Here is a 27,324-nt window from a genome sequence, read left to right on the forward strand (position 1 = left end):
AGGAGACAAAGTTTTATCTACTTGTTTATGAAGCATGATTGAACAAAGCAGCTTTCTCTTACTTTAATACTCAGTTTTAAGTCCTAGTTATGGATCTCACACATACATGTTTTTCTATTTTAGCCCAACAATGAGGTGTGCAAGGCCACAACACACTAGATATCTTTAAGCCAACACAACAATTTTTTTTATCTCTCACAAGGGAAAACCAAGGCAAGTGTCTTTCATTAACGATATAACTCATCTAAGACTATCTCTGCCTTTTCTGATTTCTCTGGACCTAGAACAGATCTGATCCTTGGGACAATATACAAATCAAACAAAAATGGTTTATACAGCAAACTCTAAACTAAAGGAGAGAAATGCCATCAAGTCCCTGAACTCAGACCCGGAGAGCATCATCCTGCCAGCAGACAAAGGCAATGCCACAGTAATCATGGAAACAGAAGAATACAACGACAAAATCAGGGAACTTCTATACCCCACCACCTACAGAAAACTGAAATGGGATCCAACCAACAAAATCACAAAACAAAAAAACATGCTGATCAGGAGTTCCTCCCTGCACCCCAACATCCTTCAACGAATCTGCAAGACAGAAGCTCTTCCATCAAGACTATATGGCCCAAAATCCACAAGGACTCAGTCCCACTCAGGCCCATTGTAACTGCCATCAGCTCCCCAACATATGAATTAGCCAAACACCTAGTGACCCTCCTACAGACCCACATTGGACAAACCTCATCCTACATCAAAGACTCAGGATATTTCATAAGCAAGATCAGCACCCTAAAACTCAACCCTGGGGACAGAGTGATCAGCTTTGACGTAGTATCCCTGTTCACTAAGGTACCGATAAAGGACACCCTGACACTCATCCATCTGATCTTTCCAGAAGACATCAAGGCCCGTTTCCAGCACTGCCTAACGACCAGCTATTTCCAGTGGGATAATGAATTCTATGAACAGACAAATGGAGTGGCCATGGGGAGCCCCTCTACATGGAGCATTTCGAAAAACTTGCCCTGGCTTCGGCACCCTTCGCACCCACAGTCTGGTTCCAATATGTGGATGTCACCTTTGCAATTTGGAGCCACGGTGAAGAAAAATTGGAAGAATTTCTCAACCATCTCAACAGCATCCACCCAAATATACAATTCACCATGGAAAAAGAAATAGAGGGCCAACTCCCATTCTTAGATATCATGGTCATATGCAAAACTGACTTCCAACTGGGACACAAGGTCTACAGAAAACCCACCCACAGTACCTACACAAAAATTCCAACCACCACCCACAGCAAAAAAAGAGGTAGACCGTGCAAATGGGAACTGTGAAGCTCAGTTTCTCAGCAGTGAACTCAGCCATCTGAATTGGGCCCTACAGGCAAATGGCTACTCCAAAAGTGAAATCACAAGAGTCATCAAACCAAGAAAACAACACCAAACTGAAGAAGAAAAACAACCACCCACAAATAAAGTATTTCTGCCATACATCAAAGGGTCACGGACTGCATGGGGAAACTTTTGAAAAAACACAACCTACAAACAGTATTCAAGCCCACCAAAAAAATACAACAAATGTTACAGTCAGCAAAGGACAGAAGGGACCCCCTCACCACTGCAGGGGTATACCAGATACCTTGCAGTTGTGGCCAGGTATACATTGGAACCACAAAACGAATCATCCACACCAGAATCAAAGAAAATGAGAGACACTGCAGACTAAAACAACCAGAAAAATCTGCAGTAGCTGAACATGCCCTAAAACAAGCTGGACATGAAATTTTATTTCAAAATACTGAAACACTGGACAACATCTGCAATCATTATGTCAGACTGCAAAGGGAAGCCATTGAAATCCACAAGCACCAGCAGAACTGCAACAAAAAAGAGGAAAGTTTGAAACTCAACAAAACTTGGCTTCCAGCTCTGAAATATACAGCATGTAAAAGGTCAATGACCTCTACCCAGCCACAAGGGGATCACTACACACAAAAGACCAGCTAATGACACCCATCAATCACAGTGACAGATAATCTCTTCTCCTCATCACAACAATACACGCACAACAAGACACACTAATCACCCATCTACAGAAAAAGACAAAAGCCTATCTCACAGCCATAAATACTCTACTCCCAAGCCAACTACACCAGAGCACAGAGTGCTGTCCTCTGAAGATGCCGGCCACAAAGACTAGCAAAACGTTATGAAGAACAACCTTCAGAACACGACCAAAGAGCCTGAAAAACCCACAACAACCAAACTCTAAACTATTTCTACTCTATTCTCTCATGCACAGAACCTGACATGTGCTGGTTCTTGCTGTCTTCTAGTCTTATCTTTAAAAAGTAGTACACAACAGGCCCTATATAAACTTTTCCAGTTAGGCCAAAATAATTATCCTAGTAATTTCAAAATTTTGCTTTAGGGAAGAGAAGGTTCATAGGGTCCCACTAGTAGAAATCTGCCTGATTTGTTGCAGATTGGGAAGGGTTCTGATTACCATGTCTGGAATTGCTAGCCATTTGCTAACCACTGTTCCCTTCACCTCAGAATTATTTGATGGCCTATTAGCAACTTTCTTGGTCACTTGAAGAGCAGAGAGAGAGAGAATATCAATTCCTAACTGTTCTTCATGTTCTGTATACAGTGGTGCCTCGCTTAACGATTGCTTCGTACAACGAAAAATTCACTTAACAATGGCTTTTTTGGAGTGATCTTGTGCTTCACTTAACGATTTTCCCTATGGGCAATTTTCGCTTAACGATTTTGGGACCATGCTTCACTTAACGATGACAGTTTTAGGTCCCCTTGTTTCGTTTAACGTTTTTTTTACAGCACCGTTTTTGCTATTTTTAAAATATTCTAAAATGTTTAAAAAATGTTTAAAATGCTTGGAATCATTAGTGCACCTAATAAAACCTTCGTTAACTTAATTTGGCTTTGTTCTGAGTCTTTTTGAATTTTTTGTGAATTTTTGCCCCCCATTGAAATAGGCTTCAATGCATTTCAATGGGTTTCGCTTAACGTTTTTTCCTATGGGGATTTTCGCTTAAGGATGATAATCCGTTCCAACTGGAATGGATTATCCGGTTTTCAATGCATCTCTATGGGAAATGGTGTTTCGCTTAACAATGTTTTCACATAGCGATTTTTTTTTTGGAACCAATTAAAATCGTTAAGCGAGGCACCACTGTACTTTCTGTGCATTTTTGTGTCTAGAAACACACATATGTAGAGATGTGGATATTCGTATTCATAAATGAATATGAATATCCTCGTCCCAACTAGGCCTAATGAAGGTCCAGCCTCCGGGACTGGACTGTCCACTCATGTGTCCAAGCACTGCCAAGGTCCCACTCTTCCCACCAATGGTGCCTGGAGCTTCACTCTCTTCCTGCTCGGCTGGCCACTCCAGGCAGGGGGCGAGAGGATGACATCTCAAGGTGTTAGTATAGAAGTCTAAAGTTCCAGAATAAATAAAACAGCTTTTTAGGTGGTTACATAAAGCACTATAAATAAGTAATTAAAATCAGTATTCCTTTCAAGTTTTCTTTCTCATGTAATTTTCTTTGAAGCTCCTTACTCACAGGATGTTCCTCAAATTGGAAGATTTCCTGTTTCATCTGTCCTGTCCAAACTGATGGATAGGATTTATCTGCATCTTTAACCTGCTTACTCAAAGGGCAGAATGCTTGCGTTATTTGTTTTATGAAGCCTCTTAGTTGCTGCAAGGATGCCTACGTGTTTTCACGCTTTTGCAGGAATGGGTGTTTCCCATAATACATTTAGCTAGCTATAGTGAAGGTATAAGAAAGTATGTTGGCTATTTAAATACATTTATGTAATTGCTAAATTCTAACACATATGGTTAAATCTCAAAAGCTACAGTAGGGAGGAATCTTCTTAAGAGGAAAGCTCTGCCTTCTTTCCAATTGCTAAAGAGGAGCATTCTGAGAACCACCCTAAATGAAAGAACAGTGCTTCCAATATAAGACGATGGAAGTGTTTATGAGTTTCCTAAACATCACCTAAAGGGTTCCATTGCTCATGCCCACAGCTGCCAAATGATGTAAGAGCAGTACCAAGAAAACCCTCTTTCACATTGTGCATCTGGCTACACGAAACAGCCAAATAATAGGCAAAGGGGGCAGGTGGGGAGAGGAAACTGAATCAGGGAGAAATTAACCATGGGGGAAAAACACATGCAGTGGTGATACCCATTTGTGCCACTAACAGCAGTTTTATGTGCAGAAATCAGAATGAAGTTTTGCTAAAATCTGCAGAATGATGGCAGGTCCTGGTTAAGATCGTGGAGCAGGACCTTAATGAAAGTGACATTTCATGAGGATCTAGTGAAATCAAGCCATGGGATAATTGAGCCCCATGTAGGGTTGGCTCCACCCTTAGGCAGAGTGAGGTGGCTGTCTCTAGGGGCAGGTGTTGGTGTGTAGCGACAAGGTAATAGGAGAGGAAAGCTGAAAGCCATTCAGCCTGAGTTGATCATTGGTCCATCTACCCAGGCCTCCCTCACCAAGCTTGTCTCCTTAGATGAACTAACTTATCATCAGTGTTGAATAGAGATCCAAGGACCAGTCCATCTTCTTCTTTGCATCAGGTAGAGAAATGTACTGTTTCAGTGCTGTCCCCAGGGATGAATATTTCTTTCTCCTAAAGCTTACCATATTTTTCAGTGTATAAGACAATACTTTTCTCTAAAATATTTAGATTAAAAATTTAGGGTCATCTTATAAACTGAAGTAAGGATGGGGGCGAGATCAAAGCACTTTGATCCCTGCTTTCCCCCTCCACTTTCTTGTGAAGAAAGTGGAGGGGAAAAGCAGGAATCATCAAACCGCTTTGATTCCTGCTTTCCCCCTCCACTTTTTGCGAGGAAAGTGGAGGGGGAAAGCACTTTCTTGCAAGGAAAGTGGAGGGGGAAAGCACTTTCCTTGCAAGAAGGTGCTTTCTTGTGAGGAAAGTGCTTTCCCCCTCCACTTTCTTCCGGATCTTTGGATCTCTATTTCTTCCGGATTTCTTTGGATCTCTATTTCCAAAGAAAGTGGAGGGGGAAAGCAAGAATCATCAAAGCAATACATCAGAGCTAGTTCTTGCAAGGAAAATGCTTTCCCCCTCCACTTTCCGCACAAGAAAGTGCTTTCCTCCTCCACTTTCCTTGCAAGAAAGCTATTGCAAAGAAAGTGCTTTCCCCCTCCCCACTTTCTTCCAAAAGTGTATTCCCCAGGTATTGATGTCAAGCTGATTGGTCTGTAGTTCCTTGGATCCACTTTTTCCCCCTTTTTCAAGATTAGAACCACATCAGCTGTTTTCCAGTCCTCTGGCAGTTTGCCTGTGCTCCAGGACCTCTCAAAGATTTCATTCATTGGTTCTGATATCACATCTGCGAATTCTTTTAGTACCCTGGGGTGTAAACCATCCGGTCGAGGAGACTTGAACTCATTCAAAGCAGCTAGGTGTTCTTTTACCATTTCCTTAAGTATTTTGACCTGCTTCCCTCTCCTGTCTCCCACAGTGCTGCTTTTGACAGAGTGGACCAATTTTTCCTTTTGCATAAAGACAGATGCAAAAAAAAAAAGAAAGAAAGAAAGAAAGAAAAAAGAAAGAAAAAAGAAAGAAAGAAAAAAGAAAGAAAAAAGAAAAAAGAAATAAGCAGTTCCGCTTTCTCCCAGTTGCGTGTCACCTCCTTGTCATCTTCTCCTGCTAGTGGACCATTTCCTTGACTTTCTTCTTGCTCCTTACATGTTGAAAGATTTTTTATTATTTTTTTATTGTTATTTTTGGCATTTGTTGCAAGTCTTAGCTCATTCTGAGCCTTAGCCTTCCTGACTTTATCCTTGCAGATTCAAGCTATTTGCTGGTACTGTATTCTGTTCTAGTTATGAGCCCCTTTTTCAGTTTTTTATACTTATCCTTTTTGTCCCTTAGCTCGTCAAGAGAGCACTGTGTGCATCCACACTGATCTTGTCACACGTCTCTTGTTTTTCTTTCTCTGTGGTATTGGTTTGGTTTGGGATTTTATTATCTTGCCTTCAGGGTTTCCCAAGCATTCTGGACTTTTCCCTTTAGGATTTCCACCCATGGAATCCTTCCTATTTCATCTCTTAGTTTGTTAAAGTCAGCACTCTTAAAATCTAGAACGTTAGTCTGACATAATACAGTTACCTTTGCCGGCACGATGGTGAATTCTAATATGACATGGTCACTTTCTCCTAAAGTTCCAACAATTTCTGCTCCCTCAACTATTTCTTCCCTATTAGTAAGTATTGGTAAGAAGCATAAATACTTCTGTGTGGCCAAAGGTCAGTCCTAAAGACAAGCATTCAACATCTTGTAGACTTGTGACAATCACTTGCAGTCCTGATTTCTGTTAACTGCATTGCTATGTATGACTTAGATTGTATTTCGCTTTGGCATGTGATTATTCTCATCTGGTTTGGCTCTGTCTGCTGACTTTGGACTTTTTAACCTTGGCTTTGGCTCTCCCTGCTTGGCAGGGACTTGATGACTGGCAGATCTTGGTTTTGCTTTCACTGTTTCCCTGACATGGTCGTTGCCCTTTCTGGACTGAAACAGAGTAGCCGGAGAAGGCTGTGCTACAGATTACGCAACAGGGTCTGGCTGCCTGGAGGTAGGACAGCTTGCAGCTCAACTTTACTAAGCAGGAAACAAACAAGAAGTTAGACAGAAAAGAAAGTTCATCAATGAAAATCAGCTTCAGGAATTCATTCTGAAAGTTTGTGAAATACAGCTTAACAAAAGAAAATTAACATGAAATATAAAAGAAAATATACTCATGGTTATTTCCTGGACTATTCAGATTTGTCTTGCAAACAAATTGTTTAATTTTGCAGTTAAAGAACAAAAAGACACAACTCTTCCCAGGCTGCGTCTCTTCCACATTCGTAGTACTAGAAGGTGAAATCACCCTCTGCTGAAGTTGTTCGGTGGAAGATTCAAAAGGTTTTTTTTTTACCCAGTGTGAGCACTACCAGCCTCCAGCACTTCAGAGCTGGCAGTGTCTGAGTTCCTTGGCACAAACTCCATGGGCTCAACTTTAGGGCTTAAACATATGGATGCTTTATTTATAATTGTACTGCAGCTTTGCAGAATCCCTGCAGCCTCATAAGTTGTGGGTGGAGGGACATATACAAGTCCTTGGGCCCCCTTCCCCCTCAGTGGGATCCTCAGTATTGAGGGTCCCACTGTTCAGGACCATCACCATGAGATTTTGGCAGGCTCAAATATGGTTTGTATTGTCCTTTATAATGGTGTTGGTTCCCCAGTGCTGCCCTGCCCTCTAGTCCTTCCCTCTCCGGGATGATGACTTAAGGGAAGGCTCCCTATCAGGCAGTCCAGGGTCCTTAAGGAGGAGGATCATCACACAGCAATTCCAGCTCCTCCAGGTGGCAGCAGCGGCAGCAGCAGCTCTTCTAGAGTATCAATCTAGGCCCCTCTGCCTTCCTCGTCCTCTTCTTCAGTTGACCAGCAGCCTCATAAAGCCCTGTATTCCTTCATTTGTATCAGGCTTCTGGCTGCCTTGGGCAGGTCATAGAATCATAGAATAGTGAAATTGGAAGGGACCTATAAGGCCATCAAGTCCAACCCCTTGTTCGATGCAGGAATACAAATCAAAGGCATTCCTCATGAGACTGCTGCACCTTCCCCAACTGTCTTCTCTCTCTCTTTCCATATGCCTGATCCTTTTCCTTGCAGCCCTCAACTCACCATGGAGCATACCAGCTACCTGATATACTCAGCCTGGACCACCCAGCCTGAGTGATAAAATTCACTATGACAAGATGCAATGATGGCATTAAATACTAATGGCATTTAATGCTGTTGTAGAATGGCATTAAAACCTAGGTGAGATTAGAGCTATTCAAGGAGGATGAAGTTACAAATGGCCATGTCATGATGGCTATGTTCAATCTCTAAAGCAGTGTTTCCCAACCTTGGGTCACCACTCCAAATGTTCTTGGTCTACAAATCCCAGAAATTCTGACCAGCACAGCTTCTGAGTTTTACAGTAGTTAAGGATCATCTGGGGACCCAAGATTTGGAACCATTGCTCTGTAGTCAAAAGCTATGAGTCTTTGGATACTAGTTGCTGGAGAACAGCTCATGAGCGAAAGCTCTTGTTACCACGTCCTGATTATGGGCTTCCTAGAGGTCTGTCTATCTACTGTGGGCAACACTATGTTCAGATATATAAGCCTTTGACCTGATCCAGCGGGGTTCCTATTAGATGGTCTTTCAGTGATATAATGACATTTCACACCATCCTTCCCCAAAACAGTAACTTGCAGAAGTTGGATCGCAACCCCCATCATGACACTTATGGACATGATGACAGGAGATGATGGAGGTTGCTGCTCAACACACCTTGGTGGCTTCATACTATGGAAGAATGCTTTCTCATTTTTTAAATAAAGTACAGAAAAAGGCTATATGACATTTACGTCAGTATTTCATAGGATCTAAAGAGAACCCCATCTTTTAGTACCAGATGGCATCCTGAACTTCGGAGTCCTCTTGCTGCTTATCATCCCTTTTCTCAATAAAAAAAGAAACAATTACCATGGCAGTTTGAAAGAGGTGATTCCAGGATGGACAAAATGCAGCAGGGCCCCCTATCCATGGGATCAATATCCGCTGATTCATTTATCCACTGCCTGAAAATACTAAATAAAAAACTTCAGTTTACCAGAATTGACCACTAGAGGGAGCCAGACACAATGCAATGTACTGTATAGCGTTCAACACTTGCATGCTTTTTGGCATCCACAGGGGGCTTGGAACCAATCGCCCATGAATACTGCAGTCCTACTGTAGTCAAGAGCAGAGCTGAGAGAAGATCCTGGAGCACTGACACATTGGATTCTTAGCAGCCCAAAGGCATGTTGACTAACTGAGGAGTCAGTCATTTGGTTGCAGTCATTGCTTTAAGAATTGAGAAAGATGCCTGTCATCTCCACAAACTATACAAATCATTCAACATTGAAATCATTGATATGTGTGCATCTGTGTGCATGCACAATTATTAAGGCTTCAGAAAGTGCCGCCTACTGTATAAACAAATCATTTCTATCAGTTTTTATCTCCTTCAAGAGCAAACCATCCCATAGTGCTTTGCACTGCAACTGGGATAGTTTGCAACAATGTTATCAGCTGGAATCCTATTGTTTTTACACTGGCAGAAGGCAAACAGGATTAATCTCAGTGATGAATTGCCCTAAGTTCAAAAGTCGGCATAGTTAGCATTTGCTCTTGCATGCTAAGTTGTGGGACTCCTATGCTGACTTCATAACTTGGGGCAATTCACCACCAAGATTTATACCCACTGAGTTACACCACTGGGTGTGACCAATAGGATTCTAGCCAGTATTGCCGGAAAAATCCATGTTCTCTCTAGCTACTGTGAGAATTACAGCTAAAACTGAAGGTGAAAGGGAAACATATTATCAGCCACATTTGAGAAATGTTGCAGAATGATGTATTTGTACTTATTAGTTAAAAAATCCCAGCACTTCAACTTTGTGACCTCTTCTGTTGGTTGAGATTTTGACCAGCAATACTTCCACTCCTCACTGCAGACCCCGACCTACTCCTGAGGAGTGAGAAACCCCCAAAACAAGTTTTCAGATGACATAAAGGTCTGCAGGGAGGGCAAAGATCCACAGCACTAATAAAATAAAATAAAATGGTATAATTTGCTTGTTGGGGAACAACTTCTTAACAAGATCAGAACTTACCTGAAGCACTCGGGGGGGAGTGTTTGTTTGTGTCTGCTTAGCAAGCAGCCAAGAAGAATATAGACACAATTGGAAGTACCTGAGAACAGATGTTCAGCTGTTCTCAAGGCTTTTTTCTTGGTGAATTGGAACCATGCCATGCAAATTAAATAAACCTTCAAACATAAGTATCAGTTCTTTCTTCTTGAACTCTTCAACAATGAAGTCCCTGTCCAGCAACGTCAGAAATGGCACAATTTTAAGACAAAATAGATGAGCAGAATTTGAATAATTTCTCAGGTTTCTTCTGTTAAAAAAAAGCAGGATGGAATAGCACTTGTTAACATTTTCAGCTGGCACATCAATAACACTGGACGATTCTTATCTTGTCCCCTTCCTATCCTATGCCTGCAAACACACCACTGGAAATGTCCAGTGAACAATCTGACTTTGCTTGGGGGTAGATGCATGACCATATGAAGGAAGGGGTATGGAAGAGACCAAAGAGATTTTGGAACCATGTTCATGGTACCTCTGTATTATTATTCCAGGGAACCTTCATGGTTTCATGAAAAATTCTACAAAGAGGGGTAATTTCAGTAATCTGGAAGACTTTGCTCTAGATCCTAGGTTCCCAACCTTTGTTACTCGGATGTTTTAGAACTGCAACTCCCAGAAACCCCAGCCAGCACAGTTGGTGGTGAAGGCTTTTGGGAGTTGCAGTCCACAACTCCTGAGTAAGCCAAGGTTGAGAACCAGTGCTCTAGATCAACATTCAGACAAAGTACATGACTATGGTGGACAACTGCATCCACAGTTAGAAGGAATAATAATATTTCACTGATAGGAACAACTTGTATGGGCCATGAAGAAACAAAGAGTTGAATGATTTTTCTCCAGACACCACAAAGAGTCCAAATCTAAGATGGAGCGCTAAATATATCTAACCTTCCCACTCCCAGCATCTCTATGATCTATCCTAGTTGAAACCTAAAACCTCTGTATCATCTGATGGATCCCCAATTATTATCTGCATAACATCCAGTGCATCTCAAAGCATCCTGCAGATCTCAAGAACTTAAGATAAAGTCTTCTCCCCATAACATATTTTTGTAACATCTTGTCTGGTAAAGTGTCCTTGCACCCCTTTTTGTGCCCTTTGCCTCTCCTAAACAAAATATCATCCCAGTATGGATTCATGGATATTGTAATTTGTCAACTTACCCATCCCTGCTTTAGTTTGGAGAACCAAATTTTAGCTCTTGACTCCTTGACAGGACCTGATATCTCTGCCACCCAGAAACGTGCAATGAAAACAACATCCATAGGCAGCAGCCTGACATATTGGCCATACTGGAGGAGAAGCATGTAGTCCATGTGTCCTCTATCCTAAAGAGGGTGGGATGGCATTGGCGTAGTTAATTGTGGCAGCCAAAGCAGTCACAATGTCTAGAAATATGGGATTTTGCTGCAAGCTGTTGAAATGTTCTTGGGAGGAATTATGCACAACAAGAATCTATGATTACAAGTAGAGATGGGGACGAATATACAGTAAAAATGGATCGCTTTTTCTGACGAATATAGCCAATTCATTAAATATTTACTCAGCAATCCATATTTGTGGGTTCCAGAGACCCCCCCACTAATATGAAGGGATGAATATTTACCCATTTTTATTCATCCTTTGTATTTTTTTTAAAAAAAACGCCATTCTGCAGAAAGGCACCACCACCCCGCACAGCCACCCAACACCACAGCCTCCCCTGCCACCGCCTTCCTTTCCCTACCTTAGGCCCCACCCCCACCAACACCCTCTTACCTTAATCACTGCTGCTGAGGTCTTCTGGCCTCAGAGCCATGCATGTAAAAATGGAGACTGGCTGCCCTTTGCAAAGATGGTGGCTGCAGCTTCATTTAAAGCAAAAGCAAAGCATGCTGCTTATATACCGCCCCATACTGCTTCAAGCACTCTCTGGGCAGTTTACAAGTTAATTATGCAGGTTACACATTGCCCGCCCCCCCAGCGAGCTGGGTACTCATTTTACCGACCTCAGAAGGATAGAAGGCTGAGTCAACCTTGAACCGGCTACCTGGGATTGAACCCCAGGTTGTGAGCACAGTTTTGGCTGCAGTACAGCAGTTTAACCACTGCACCATGAGGAATCCACACTACCCTTTGCAAAGATGGCAACTGCAGCTTCCCTACCCTAAATGAAACCACAGCCACCATCTTTGCAAAGGGCAGCCAGTTTCCCTTTTTACACACCGTGGCTGTGAAGTCCTGATGGAAACCTCAGCAGCAGCTATTAAGGTAAGGGGGTGTCGGTGGGAGTGGGGTGGGGGCTAAGGTAGGGAAAGGAAGGGGATGTGGGGTAGGCTGTTGGGGTGGCTGGCTGTGTATTTGTGGGTGGCTGCCTATCAGCTTCTGATCAGCTGATCAGCGGCCTGTAGGCAGAATGGGCTTCTGTGCTATGTGGTAAACTCTCCTGGGGGGACCCAATTTGTGGGTGAATAATTCAGATGTCCAATATCCAATCTTCACCAAAGTTGGCAGGCATGTTGGCGAAAGACATAAGAAGTTCTGCTGTGATTCTGGAATCTCTAAGTACCTGGGGGAAGCTTTCCTGAGGGGGTCCTCTTTGTGACTATATACCTCAGGGGTCCATGATCCAAGGTTCACCAAACTTTCAGGAGTTGTAGGCAAGCGTCTGAGGAAGCTTCCCTGCATACTTGGCATCTCTAAGTGGTTAGGGGCCAGTGTTACAGTCATTTAAAGTGCAGATGAATGATGGATCAATTCATCGATTCGTCAAAGAATATTCGTATATTTGTATTCATTGATCCATTAACCTTGATGAATAACGGATCAAAACGAATCACAATTTTTTTAAATTTGTCCCCATCTCTAATTGCAAGTGATCAAGACAACTTTGTACTGTGATGACACTGTCAACCCTGGAATTAGCTGCTGTGAAAGTGGGACTTTCCTTAGGGTGAGTTCACAGGGAAATAAAAACAAAAAATTAAATTACCAATATTGTCATGCATCTAACCAAATCCATGGTGTGGCTTTGTACAGTTCTGGTTGCTGTCTCAAAAAGGATACCCTGGAGCTAGCAAAGGTAAAGACTTGACGAAATAAAATGATCACTGATTGCTGAAGCAATTCCCCTATGTGGAAGGCTTACAATGATAATAATGAGCAAGACAGGCCTAAACAGTCTGCTTCAGCAGTCTCACCTGATGGTCTTTTGTGATACACGCAAAAGCAACCATTGAAGTGAACCTGTGTATCTCTTCCTTTTTCTGGGCTAAATCTAGTTTGAGTTACCACTAGGGTTAGACCCATTTAAAATGAATGGAATCTGTTAGAAATGATCTAAGCTTCATTTATTTCATTGGGTGTAGTCTAGTTTGGATTTAACTCTCTGGTGGAAATGTGTGTTTCTGATCAAAATAATAACAATAATAGAATACAGTTATATTTGAAATCTTCACTGCATAAACAGGTTATACCTGCTATACCACTGCCCACTGCATCCAGATACAGGAAGCTGGATTTTACAAGGTACTTTAATCTCTTTATCTGCAAAATATTATTCTTTAAACAGAGCAACTATAAGGATGCAATCTCATGCACATTTTCCTAAGAGGAAGTCTCTCTGAACTCAACGGGGCTTGAATTCAAAGGAACATGTTAGACTGCAAATTGAGTTTTAAGCTTATACCATACAACTTATTTTCTGTTTTACCTTGTGTACAAAAATAAAATAACATTTGTTTTCATTATATTAATAATATTTTATTATAATATAAATGATATATGTTTTGACTGTTGTTAATGACATTCAACCGTGTAAACCACCCAGAGTGGCCTTGGTAGCCAGATGGATGGTGTAAATATCAAATAAATAAATAAATAAATAAATAAATAAATAAATAAATAAATAAATAAATAAATAAATAAATAAATATTATATTAATAATAAAAAGAATTATGCTAACATAATTGCTCCAACATATAATAATGTCCTCAAATACATTTCACAACCTCAAAACCCACACTATTTTGATAAGATATAAAAATGCAAATATGTTAAATGCAAAGCAACACAAAGCCCTTTCTTATAGATACCACTTTGCATTTTCTAAGTTGGCTCATTATCCAATACAGAATATAACAACAAAGCCAACACCTGCAATTCTGCAAAAACAAACCTTCTTTTCAATATCTATTTTCATATTGGTAATTTCACTCAGTACCCCAATTAAGACAGCTCACATTTCATTCTCTTGATTTGGAATCAAGAGAAAATTTAGATGTTGGTAGACGAGGGGGTAAAGGTGGAGATTGAATGTGATCCAAAATATTCAATTTAACTCTTCTGAATGGGCCCAGAAATGTATTGTGAGGTAGTGCAGGTCGCATAATATACTAATACTAGCATAATATAGCCATATCAGCCATTCTGGATTAGCAACACAGGTTCCCTCTTTTGGATTATCTGAACTTTCTGGACAGCTCTCAAAGGAAGGTTGCACGGAAGATACTCCATGCTAATTTTGTGCTTGCTAAAAATGTTGATTTCAGTGATTCAACAATACTTTTGGTAAGTCTAAGTAGTATTTTCTTTCCCCTTCTTTTTCTTCCCCACAAAACAAGCACACACAAAATTAAGTGACAGTTTGTGTGGCACACAAGTGAGCACAATTAAGAGAATTCATATTGTTGCCTCTTGAATAGACTTGTCACATTACTATTCAGAGTTTTCGTCTGGTGACAGTGAAATACCAAAAAAAAAAAAAAAAGATCCTGAATTTAAAAAAAGAAGCACAAATCTATTGTACCACAAGATCTAATCTTTGTCTGCATGTAATTGCCTTATTAGAAGATTTGCAAGCGAACTCCTTCTGTGATTCTAAAGGAGACGGGAAAAGAAAAAAGAGGTGGGGGGAATCTATGATGCCTTTTAGATTAAAAGGGAAAAGAAAGGGAAATACACACCACTGGTGCTCTAAAAGCTGTACTTATGTGACAACAATGTGTAATCCAAACTAGAAGTTAAAGTGGCAGCCTTCTAGCACATCAGCAGTGGTAACTAGCACACCAGCAGTTGCAGCCAGCTTCCATTAACATCAATATATGGGTTTCCCATTAAAGACAGTGAGCATGGGCTGTGCCCTTTGTAGCCTTCAGCTACACCCGTCAATGCATAGTTCTTCCCCCAGAACCCCTCGCCGCACATTCCCTGAGAACTTTACACAGAAAAGCCTGAGGAATTGTTTTATGCAAATATGAATATCCCATTTAGATTTTAATTCATGTTCTGTAGCGTCACACAATCTATTTCCTCTTCCTTCATATCTGTCCTTAAAAACTAACTGTGACAGGCCAAGAGTCCACATCTGTTCTTCCTACCACTGCCTTCCCTGCTCTAAAGTTCCCTGCAAGGGATCCAGTGAAAGCACTTATATTAACCATATGTGGTAAATGGTTAATATAAGTGAAGAGCAGGATTGGGTAAAACATCCCTTGCAGTCTTCAACCAACCTCTACCCCCTCCAGTTTGACTGATAACTTTCATTTCTTTTTTGAATGGAAGACATGGGATTGAAGCCCTCAGCAACCAAACTGATTTACTTATATAATTCTCACAGAAGACAAAGAAGCATCATGTAATCTTTATCTATGCCAGAGTTGTAGTCCTTTGTGTGTTTAATGGTGCCTCTCTCATAATCCTTTACAACTAGTTGAACTGTTTGGGACTTCTGGCAATAGAAATCAAAAACATCAGGAGGGACAAAAGTCCTTCATCCTCCCCTCTTCCTCCTTTACATATATTTCTAGAAAACAACACCAAAAAGGTGGAGGCCTGTAATGCACAAATTTTGGTTTTTGGTTTTGTTTTTTTAAAAAAACCTTTAAACTCTTCATTAAGAAGGAAACTATTTTTTGTATTAGCTGCTTTACTTTTGGTTTTAGGATATGTTAAGGAATGCACAGATGTTTAAGACAGATTTGTGCCTGTACTAGAATGATTTAGCGAGGAATTCAAAGGACTTTACCAAACTACAAATTCCAGGATTTCCAAGATTGAGCCATGACTGTCAATGAGGTACCCAACTGCTGTAGCTTTATAGTGTAGACATATTCAGATAAATTGAATGCTGGATTGTCCTGAGCACAGGTGGTTCTGGGAAACCCAAGAGTGCAGATCAGTATTTAATAGCATTTAGAGAGCCAATAAATTGTTCTTAGATTTTACTGCTATGGTGTCTGCAAGAACAATCCAGATGCTAAATGTTTAAAACAGGGATCCACTGAGGTTTGTTGCAGGTACTCATTGGGATCTAAATCTGATGAATTGATGAGGGGAATATTGGCAAAGTGCAGTCCTCTTGATAGTGTTAATGTGGGGAATGCTGGAAATCACAAACCAATGCAGTCCAGAGAACCATACTTTGTTCATCCTTGGAAGAGACATACATAAGATTATTTAGCTTACCTTGGTAAGATTCCTGCTTATAATGGCAAAGCCCCAGTCAATAAACCTTTGGGCAGGTGGCAATGCAACACTTTCTGGGTCAATAAGAAGAACTAAGATGCTTCTGAAGAAAGTAGCATCATCAAGTCCAAGTCATCAGGAAGCTGCTAAAAACTTAGCTTCATGCAAGTGGAATTAAGTAAATTTACTGGGAGGATTCTGGGAGTTGTACTCTGAACAAGGGATTTTTGCAAGCTCTCTATGCAACACAAAACTGGAGTGGGGAGATAATCTCCCTCTATGCCATGGTGCACCATGGAGGCATGATCTCTGGAGAAGGAAGGCAATATTTACTGCAAATTGACACATCCAACATTATTCTGTCAAAAAACAACCTGATCAGACTTCCAGAAAGAGAGAGAGAGAGAAGAAAGTCATTATTTCATTTATCTAATCAAATTGATTCAACATATTTCCATGTGCAAGATCCATGCAACTTTGTAATGACAGAAAACATTCTAAAAGATGCAGCATAAAACAATTAGGTATCAGTAGCAATGGGCCATCACGATTCTGTAGCAGTTCATATTCTTCTTTAAGGAAAGGTATCATATGATCATGTGAAAGGCTTTAGAGTAAAGTGGCTCCCTAATAGAATAGGTAGTTAAAAAAAACAGTGATATCCATGTGATTTTCTTCAAGAGCTGATACTGATTTCCTGGCTAAATGTATATCAAGGTTCCAGTGGTATGAACAGGTATCCACCACATACACCAATACAGGAACTAGGCAGTTGATTAGGATGACTGTCATGACAGCAGCAGTGAGGTTGTGGCTGACATTTTTCCAGCCACCCATTCTGGACATGCTGGTTTGTATCATTAGGCTCTCGGATTTTCAGTGAAATTACTATGGCTCCCAGCATCCTTGTAACAGCCAGAAGCAGTCACCTAGATCCTGACCAGATATAAAATATCATTGTCTGTCATAATGAGCATCACAAGGAAATTGGGGAGCCACTGCTAAGAATGCAATTGAACAAAAGCAAATCAAATGTATTTCCTGCAACCCGCTCCCACCAAGAAAGCTCAATATTTTGGAAATTTATACATCATAGAAAGGGGTGAAAAGATTAGGAGTGCAAATGACAACACATCCATCACAGGAAAAAGTATGGTTTTCATTCACCTCTTTGTCCTTCCTTTGACTGCAATCCATTTAACCACTGCCTTTTCATTGATGGGGGTCCATAAAATGGGTTGAGACTAATCATTGGTTGTTATAAACATTTCATTCTTTAATCAGTAACTCCTATTGAGCTTTGCTGTAGTTAAAACGATTAATCACGGAGCACTGGCATTTACCCCTTACACTCTATTTTAAAAGCTCTCGGATCTTGAATTAAGTCTGCCTTGCTTCCCAGAATGCCTTGTTTGAGATTGTTACCAGAAGATTTTTCCTTTCCTTTGTGTGGTTCAGATATGTGAGTCTCATAATTAGTCTCACCCAACTGTATAGTCTTCATAACAGAATTATTTTGCCACATATGTTAAAATGGTGGACTATAGTTTGAGCCAAATTTAAGGTGGTTTCTGTGGATTGAAGGAGGGAGCGGCACATTATTATTGTTGTTCCTGCTGCCAAGCTAGACCAATAGGACCACCTACCCACTCATAGTACCCATCAACCGGAAGGAGGAATGTCTGAAACTCAACAAAACCTGGCTCCCAGCTCTCAAAAACACTGAGTGCAAAAGGTCAAGGAACTCCACCCAGCCACAAGGTCAAGGGATTACAGCACACAAAAAAACAGCTAATGACACCCATCAACTACAGGGACAGATAATCTCCCCTCCTTATCAAAACAATACAGCCACAACAAAACACACTAATTAACCATCTCCTGATCAGGACAATAGCCTATCTCACAAACTAGCCTTCTCACAGCCATAAATACTCCACCCACTCTCAAGCCTACCCAGAGCACAGTTTGCTGTCCTCTGAAGATGCCGGCCACAGAGACTGGTGAAACGTTAGGAAGAACCACTTTCAGAACACGGCCAAGAAGCCCGAAAAACCCACAACAACCATTAGTACCCATCTTCTTTAAAACAGCCAGTCCTGCACTAAACCAAAGCCTTAAAGAAGGATGAGATGTACCCTATGAGCAGCATATTGTCCACATTTGGCATAGTAAAATTATTTAGCCATGCATGAAAAGATGGCTGGGAGCCAGAGAGAGTACAGTACCATTGAATCCATATGGTAACAACCAAGATATATAAAAGTTTATCTTTGGGTGATTTAATTCGACCAAGATCAGCATGGCCTACTTCATATCAACCAGTCTAGTGCTGTGGTTAACACATTCAATTAGGTCTCAGGAGGCCTGGGTTCAAATCACATACACACCCATGATCTTAAGCTTAATGGGTGATTATGGATCAGTCAATTTCTTATTACAAATTTGTAATAAGAACCAGGGAAGTTGGCAAGTCTTTGGTACTAAGTCCCAAGTCAGTCCCTATTAGAAACAAGTTTTTCGACAGAAAAAAAAGGACAGATGGCTGGGTTCTGAGTCATGAATCGAGTCCGAGTTGAGTCATTGGTGAAACTTAAGTACAACTTGACAGCGAGTCCTGTGACTTGAGTCCGTGTTCCTGATAAGGATGAAGTGGGAAGGAGAGCCAAATTTCCTATCACTTAAGGAAAGGAAAGGCAATTAAGAAAATAATAATAAAACCAGGATGTGGATGGCAGTTTGAACATTTAATCATTTCATTTGGCAAAATCTAAAGTGTGGTACAGACCTTCCTCCCTTCTCTGCTAGAAACTGTGCATCTTTCCTGTTTCTTGGTCTGTTCCCAATATTTTTTTCCTCTGGTGGTGCTACTGTCTTTTAGATGCAGTTGCTCCAGGAAGTGCTCAGAGATTACTTGGGAAGCAGGTCATTGAGGGGGGAAAATACTCATTTCCATGCTGAAACTTGGACAGTGGCAGAAAGGAAAGACAGGGGCCTTGGCATACTGTAAGTGGAGATGAAGAAAGCTAACAGATTTATTTCATTCAACATTTAAAGATTTTGAGTCCCAAATATAAATACATTGCTAATTTTGGTGTTTCTTCCCCCACCCCAAAATAAACTGAAATGAAGTTTTCCTCCATCTGCACCAGCCAAATTCTCACTATAAAGAGGATCATATTATAACTCTCTGTTGTAAAGATGTTCAAATGGAGGAGGGTCTTGGGAGAAAAAAAAGTGTTGACTAGCGTTGGACTGAACCACTGAATTCTCTGGGTGACCTTGGGCTGCTTGATCTCCCTTCATAAGGTTTTTGTGAGGAGGAAATGAGAAAGAGGGAAGCCATATACACTGCCTGGAGCTTATGTAACTCAAAAGGAAATAAATAGGACACTAACACACAAAGATTCAAAACCAAACTTTTCAGCACAAATAGCTTTGGGCCAAGAATCTGTAAGTTTCAGTAGGACCAAGCTTTTTTAAAAAAAGTCTTAAATTCTTTCCATCAAAATATGAAAATATTTTTATACAAAGTAAGCCCTTATCAAAAAAGACAAACTGAAAGGAAATTCTCAACTATTCCTAACTGTGACACAAAGAAAACTCAAGAAACCCCCTTCTATGGTTTTATTTGTCCAAAATATTCTTAGCATCCTGTATGTAAAAGTTTCACTGAATTTAGGGAGGAGTTTTCCCTTGAGCTTGTATGCGCTTAGAACTGCTGTCTCAGAGCAGCTTCACATTGTCACTAAAGCAATATCTATGCCAACAACTGAAAGCAATGGATGAATGCAGATCAGTTGGCATCTGCCACCAACTTGAAATGCCATCATTTTTCTACCTGGCTTATTGATTATTTGAAATGTGCCCTTGAGGATTTTGAAGACAGGTCTGAGCCACAATCAAACACAGAATTAGATGTACTTAATCTTATTGGAGTTGGCTGGATAGCTGAGTGGCTTAGGTATCTAGCTGGGGAGTCAGAGGTCAGAAGTTCAATTCCCCACTGTACCTCCTGGGAGTAGAACCTGCCGATGTGATCTTGGGTGAGCTCCACAGTCCTAGGTCACTCCCAGAAGAAGGAAGAGGTAAACCACTTCTGAGTACTCTTTACTTGGAAAGCCCTGAAAAAGTCGCTATACGTCAAAACTGACTTGACAGCACATGATGATGATGATGATGATGATGATGATTAATCTTACTGGGTGCAGAGAAGAATTGGCTACCAGCTTGGATAGTTGTTTTCCTAAGAATAATTAGTTCAGTTTAATTAAGATGCATCTGTCAGGGGCTGCTGGCATAACTGCTAAATATAAGCTTCATGCTCAGGGTTCTAATGAGAGCATGTCTACTTAGAACATCTTTTCCTTAGACTACATGTTTCAGAATCCCCCAACCAAGTGCACACTGGCCAGGGGATTTAAGGAGTTGTAATCCATCCGGGACAATAATGTTCCTCAAACTCCATGTCACACTTCTGGATACTGAGGATAAAAGAAGAAGGGGTAGCCATTGGCTTCATCCTGTGCTTAAGGCAAATACATGGGTCAACCACCAATGAAAACAGAGCTCTGAACTTCCTGGAATTTCAGGCAGAGCTAGCCAGGCCAACGATCATGTTCCTGTGTTTTGCCAAATGAACCAGTGGGAGGAGGATCTGACCTGACTCCAGGGTTCTATCTCTTCTCCACCCCAATTAGGAGCAAGATCTGCAAAGGTTATTCTATTTGGCCCTGGGATCAAGAGCACATTCCTCAAAGTGTTCCAGCCAATCATAGGATGCCAACTTGATGAGGAAGGCGGGTCCCCCAGGAATGTTTGCTAGAAAAATGGCAGCTGTAGTAAACATGTGGTGGCTGGGGGGAGGGGGGCAGGACATAAAAAGGAAAAGTGACATCTCTGCTCAGACAGCTCTGCTATAGCTTAAAAAGACCAAGCTAGCAAAATTACCTTTTTAAATTGCCTGTTATGAGTTATAGTTTTCAACAGTACTTCATTGTCATTACTCATTATGATGTTTACAAAGCAACAGAATGGCCAAAATCCTGTGGCTTAGGAAATTGCACTAAAGTAGGCCCACTAAATCAATGGGGATATAGGTTTTGTTTATTCAAAATGGGCCTACTCTATCTCTGTGACTTAATTTAGTATAGTAATCAGTGGAATTTACACTGGAGTTGACTCACCGATTACTTCCTGGCCATTACATTAGGGATTGTCTTGCTTATCACTTTTTTATTACCTTTTGATAATTATTGGTAGGGAAAATATATTGTTAGAGAGTGGCATAAAATATGAAAAAAAAATCCCACAAACTTGCCTCCAAAAATGACTCTTAAAAGCAATTAGAAGCAACTACTTTTTTCCATTTTTTGTAAATTGTTACATCACTTTTGAAATTTAATTCTCTTGCAGGAACTATATATTACTTGTAAATCATTACTTCCAAGTTTTGAGAGATGAGACATGGCAACAAATGTGTTATTGATACATTGATGAACATGTGTTCCAGATAAAATTGAGGTAATTAAATTTAGATGCATGGAAAAGCTGAAAGTAACTAATCCTTGGAAGAATGCATGCCAAACTCTATCCTCAGATAAGCCACATTATAAAACTGCCTTGGTTCATTTGACCCAACATGGTCGACTGAAATTGTGAGTCTGTGACCCTCCTCCCACCTTGTTACACTGGCATTAATACAAATGTCCTTATTTTTGGAGCAGAATAGATGAAGAAATCACTGTAGACATCATTGATTGCATACTGAGTTGAGCAACTCAGTATTTAGTTTATATTGATTTCTTAACTTTAGGCAATTTCCCTCCAAAGATTATACCATTTGCATAGCTACGCAAAAGGGTTTTGGTCCATAATTTGTTGGGCTACATGTCCTGGCTTCGCTAACCATTGGCACTGTTGGATGGTTATAGTGGGACTTGGGGTTCAAAGACAGCAGAAGGACCATCGGTCTCCCACCTTTGGTGAGCTCTGACAGTCAGTGATTCCCTGATTTTTGTTGGAAATATTGCTGCCTTTAAGGGATTTTGTTGGGAGGCTGAGGTAACTGTCAATCCATCCAGCAGCACCCAATTGTTCCCTCTTTGCTTCAAATTTTGAAGAGAGCCATGCCTCTCTAGTCAAGAGTTCCCTCCCCCCCCTTTTTTTTAGTCAGTGGACAGTTAGAGTCAATGTTCTATCAGCCATGTAGTGAGTCAGTCATGAAGCTAGTTAATCAGTTTAAGCTTTGTTCATGTAACCAGTCAATATTATTTTCTACATGTTATTTTGATCTATTCAAAACTGTGACTAAATGGAACTTTGTTCTTTCTCTTACCAGTGTCTCTGCGTGAGTGACTGAGACAATAAGTAGCAGCTGAAGAAACAAAATCATAAGGGATGGTCTACTGTAGGGGGACTTGAAGCAAATTCTGCTTTATAGACCCCTGACCCTTTATTCACTGTGCAATTAGAGGTTTTCAAGCCACAAAATTTCAGACTCTGCCAAGAGTTTTAAAGCAGGCAACTGCCAGTCCTACCTGGATAGACTTGAGTTGCACTGAAAGCCTTCTGCATGTGATGCACGTGCCCTATTACTAAGCAACAGGCACATGAAGGATTTAATCCAAGAAAATATTGGTACATTTGTTGACATCATTTTTTAAAAAAAATATATTTCTACTTTCAAATATATTACAGCAGGAGTCTGAACCTTTCAGTCATTTATTTATTTCTGTAATTCTTCTTGCATGTGCATAAAATCTCTACAGGACTCTGCCCAGAGTGTTTTAGGATGTGTGTTTTTCAATTAGGTCAAGAGACCTGGGTTCATATCTCCATGTGGCTATGAAACTCACTGGATAAGCTTAGATCAGGCTCACTCCCTCAGCCTAATGTACTCACTGGTCTGTTGTGAGGGTACAGTAGGGATGCAGAGAGCCATACGTACCACTATGAGTTCACTGGCGGAAAGGGAAGCTATAACTGTAAAAAAACTACCACAACTATTACTAGTTACAATTACAGTCAGATAAAATTAAAGTCTAACCCCTAACATTAGACCAATGGTACTTCTTCTAATAGATCAGTAATTCTGGTTCCATAGAATTTCATACAGTTGTTCTTTTTTTGTAGGAGGACTTTTCCTACCATTACAGATTACGGCGGCTGAATTTGGGATGTCACAAATGTGCAGCAAACTGTCCATTACTGAATTTGTAGTTGTTTTGTTTCTACTGCAAGAGACAGGGAGGAATGCTTATCATATTTTCCCCGTATGTGTTTAGGTACTATGCACCTTGAGTTGGCTGGATGATTCCCTGCCTCAAGCAGCAAAAAGCCTTGGACAGTTTTGTATGTATGTCTTTCAATACATTTATATATAATTTTATAAAAACATAATCATGGCTCATTCAAACTTGTAGCCCAGTGCTTGATGCTGAAGCAACTGAATGAATGCACATGATGTTCTTCAAAGGATTAGTGAGTTATATATACATATATATGGATTCTGGTTTTCCATCAGAAGAGCAAGGATTTTAGTTAAATATCATAGCTAATTGGTTAAGGAGTTGATTGTTGAATTTTAGTGCCACATTTCCAAAATGCTCCAAAGAGATTACTTTAAAAAGAAAAAGAGGTATGAAAAAATGAAAATGACAGTAAAAACTGGAACAGTAACATAACAGTATCTTAAAACAACCTATAAACTCACTGTAGAAGCCAAGAAACAAGTCTTAAACAGAAAATATGCCTACAACACAGCCTCACCTACATGTGGAACATTCTGGAAACAAGAGGTTGAACCTTGGAAGAACTTTCTCCTAGCCAGCACTGTTATAATGTGGCTCAAAACAACCCACATACGTAAACAAACAAAAAGGCTGAAAACAGCCTGAATTCTCAACTGTAGCTTGGAATGGCGGTGGTATAATGGGAGATGCTCCCTCAAATCCAGATCCAATGTCAAGCATCGCCAGTTAAATTAAATCTGCTTTCCTAATTCATTTGTTTGTTTTGTGTGTGTCGTGGACAAAGATGTTGCAGAGATGGACCTAACATTTGCATTTCTGGTTAATTTTTTCATAAATATTTCTAACAATCTTTCTATCCAAATTTATACACTTCATCAAGAGCTGTGGGCAGTCTTGGTTCTCTGATAAGTATGGTCTGGTGTTCGTTCTCTCTCTCTCTCTCTCTCTCTCTCTCACACACACACACACACACACACACACACACACACACACACACACACACACTTGCATGTATCTTACTCAAATTCTTTGCAGCTGATTATATCTGGATCTTGCTTGCACATGCACCAAACATGTTTGTACATATATTCAAATATCATTTGATAAGTGCAAGATCAAGTTCTGACTTGCACCTGTGAATGAGACATCACAGACACACTATGTTATAAACAGAACTTCTGTGTCACTTCAGGAGAGCCAGTTCACACATTCAGGTGCCAAGTTTTTGATGTTCCGCAATCAAATATATAAACATGAATCAATAACACAGACATGTGTGAACTCATCCACAAGGACTAATAGCTGAATATATAAACTGAGTCCACTGTGAAATATTTCATGGGAACTGATACATCTCACTGAGAGACAACCAACCACTCCTGCATATGATTCATGCACTCTTTTTTCCAAACCCATGTTTATCACATTCACACTTTACTATTTTAGAGGTATACTTTAAAAAAAACAGCAAGCTTATGTCTCAGAAATGCTAGGAAACCCCTTTAAAACAATACTTTTGGCTAGACTGCATGCTTTTTACATACACATGCGCGCACGCACACGCACACGCACACGCACAGAGAGAGAGAGAGAGAGAGAGAGAGAGAAGGCAGGTCCCTGCCTGCCTGCCTAAATGGTTTTACTGAAGGAAAACCATCCATCACTAGAAAGCGGAGGGAGAGCCAGTGAAGTGGAAGAGGCTTACGCTTATCGAAGGCGATTCCCTATTCCCCCACCCCACCGCACCTTCCGCCCCCCCAGGTTCTGCCTGTGGTCATCAGTGAGTGCCCAGTGCGGCTTTCTTTCTAGGAGGGGCGGCCGGCTGTGTGTCCTTTTTATTATTCTTGCGAGCCAGGTTCTGCTGTGGTGATAATCAGAGGGATCAGCTTGGATCTGTCTCCCCAATGCTTTCTGGCTAGCCTTTTGGGGAGGGGGGAGCGAAAGAAGAGGGGTGGTCTGCTCCTTCCCTTCTGATTGGCCAACCCTCTCGCCTTTTGTTTTGGAGAATGATTAGAGAACTGACTTTCAAGGCGCTGATCTCGCCTCCCCGTTTCCCCTTCAAAGGTATCCGCGCGCCGTCTGTTAGCTTTGTTTGGGGTACTGGGGTTCGGGTGTGGGGTTAGGGTTTTCGTTTTGGGTTTTCTGTTTGTTTTTTTGTTTTTGTCTTTTCTTTTTTGAAAATTCAGAAGATCTTCTTACCCGTAAAGGTTGTGGTCAAAACATGAGCTTGCAATGGTAAGTTCCCCTTTTATTACCGGCCTTCTCTCCCCCCCCACCCCGTTCCCAGCATCCTATCCCCTTTACACAGACACGGCTGTTTGGCAAAACGGGGGATGATGATGATAATGATGATGACGACGACGACTAAGGGAGAGGGAGGAAGGACGGATCTCTCTGAAAGTGCAGTTAAGACTGGGAAAACTTTGAGCTGCCTTGGGATCAGAAACAAAAAAGGGGGCAGAAAGCAAAAGCGTGCGGTATTTTTAAATATCCGGTGTTTGGTTTTCTTTTTTTGAAAATTGAAATTATTCTGCTGGAAAATCCAAATTGTTCAGGAGAGCCTCCACCTGAGGATCGTGCTCTGAATAGTGCCAAAGGGGTGAGAGCGTCAAGCCATCCGAGCAGCGCCCAGGAACAATGGCACTCTTTCCCCACCCGCCCCCCTTTCAAAACCTGGGCTCTTCTACTCGTCCGCGCGCGCGCCTGCCTCCGTCCGTCCATCCGTCCCTCTCCCTCTCCGCCCAGCGTCTGTTCTCCCCATCGGCCCTCGGTCTTGGGGGCCGCCGAGACTTGGGTTTGGTTCTCGGGCACGTGGGGCGCTGGCCAGCCCCCGCCCCGCCTGCCTACCTGGGCACCCCTGGCGTTTATTTATTTATTTATTTATTTATTGGACTTATATACCGCCCCATAGCGCTACAAGCACTCTCCGGGCGGTTTACAATTTTAATTATACAGGCTACACATTGTCCCCCCAGCAAGCTGGGTACTCATTTTACCGACCTCGGAAGGCTGGAAGGCTGAGTCAACCTTGAGCCGGCTACCTGGGATTTGAACCCCAGGTCGTCAGCACAGTTTTAGCTGCAGTACAGTGTTTTAACCACTGCGCCACGAGGCGTTGCACCACCAGGACGCGGGGTGCGGGCGGGGGTGCACCTTGCCTTCTGACGCGACGCGTCTAGGAGGGCGCCTAGGCTTTGTGCTTCTGCCGAGAACGAGGAGTCTCCCCCCGCCCGCCTGCCCTCCCTCCAACCTTCACCTTTGCTTCGCTGAAGTTCTGGCCGGGAACCGTAACTGGGCGGGGGGGGGGGGCGCCGGGAAAGAGGCAGAGAGGGGGGGTGCGTGTGTGCGTGCTGACAAGTAAACCGAGGCTGCCATGCCCTTGAGAGTTTTTTTGGGGGGGCGGGGTTCAACATCTGCCGTCGGGCTAAATGCCCCAGCCCAAGGTCACCTTTTTTCGGGAGATGATGGCTCCTTATGCTCTTCAGTGCGACTTCAGGCGCAGCGAGGAACAGGGGATAAGAAGGTGGATCTGTGCTCCGGCTGTGGGCAGGACCGGGGCGAGGTGAGTGGCGAGAGCAACCCGGGCTAAGGGTCCTCTTGGCCCGTCCCGACGGCCAACCTGCCCGCCGCGCCTTTATTGCAGAAACAGCCAGGAGCCCTGCGCTGCTCGGCAGCCCCGTTGTTAAGTTTCCCACAAATCCTCATGTTCGCTTGAGTGCGGAAGTTTCTTTAAAGTATTCATAATACTGTTTTCTGAGTGATACAACTACTCTGTGTAGAAGACTGAGGCTGAGGGTTGTTATCTCAG

General features: G+C 41.7%; 1 protein-coding gene and 1 long non-coding RNA gene across 4 annotated transcripts in view; one reads left to right on the top strand and one right to left on the bottom strand.

Moving 5' to 3' along the window:
- Nucleotides 1–467: 467 nt before the first annotated feature.
- On the bottom strand, nt 468–27,197 carry LOC144586552 (uncharacterized). Its single transcript, XR_013541431.1, has 3 exons — nt 26,965–27,197; nt 10,982–11,146; nt 468–10,064 (listed from the first exon to the last, which is right to left on the bottom strand). It is a non-coding gene; the product is annotated as an uncharacterized LOC144586552 (long non-coding RNA).
- The window catches only part of ELAVL2 (ELAV like RNA binding protein 2), a 258,364-nt gene continuing 256,421 nt past the window's right edge, over nt 25,382–27,324 (top strand). Inside the window, exon 1 of one of the 3 annotated variants that reach the window (XM_078384900.1) lies at nt 25,382–25,580. Coding sequence is in view for 1 of the 3 variants with exons in the window: in XM_078384907.1 (XP_078241033.1) it covers nt 25,749–25,751 (3 nt within the window). In the remaining 2 variants the exon portion in view is untranslated. Of the gene's footprint in view, nt 25,752–27,324 lie in introns of all 3 variants that reach the window. The other 2 variants (XM_078384899.1, XM_078384907.1) reach the window with 2 other exon arrangements.

Source organism: Pogona vitticeps, chromosome 2 (genome assembly GCF_051106095.1).
Source record: "Pogona vitticeps strain Pit_001003342236 chromosome 2, PviZW2.1, whole genome shotgun sequence".
Classification (NCBI taxonomy): Eukaryota; Metazoa; Chordata; class Lepidosauria; order Squamata; family Agamidae; genus Pogona; species Pogona vitticeps.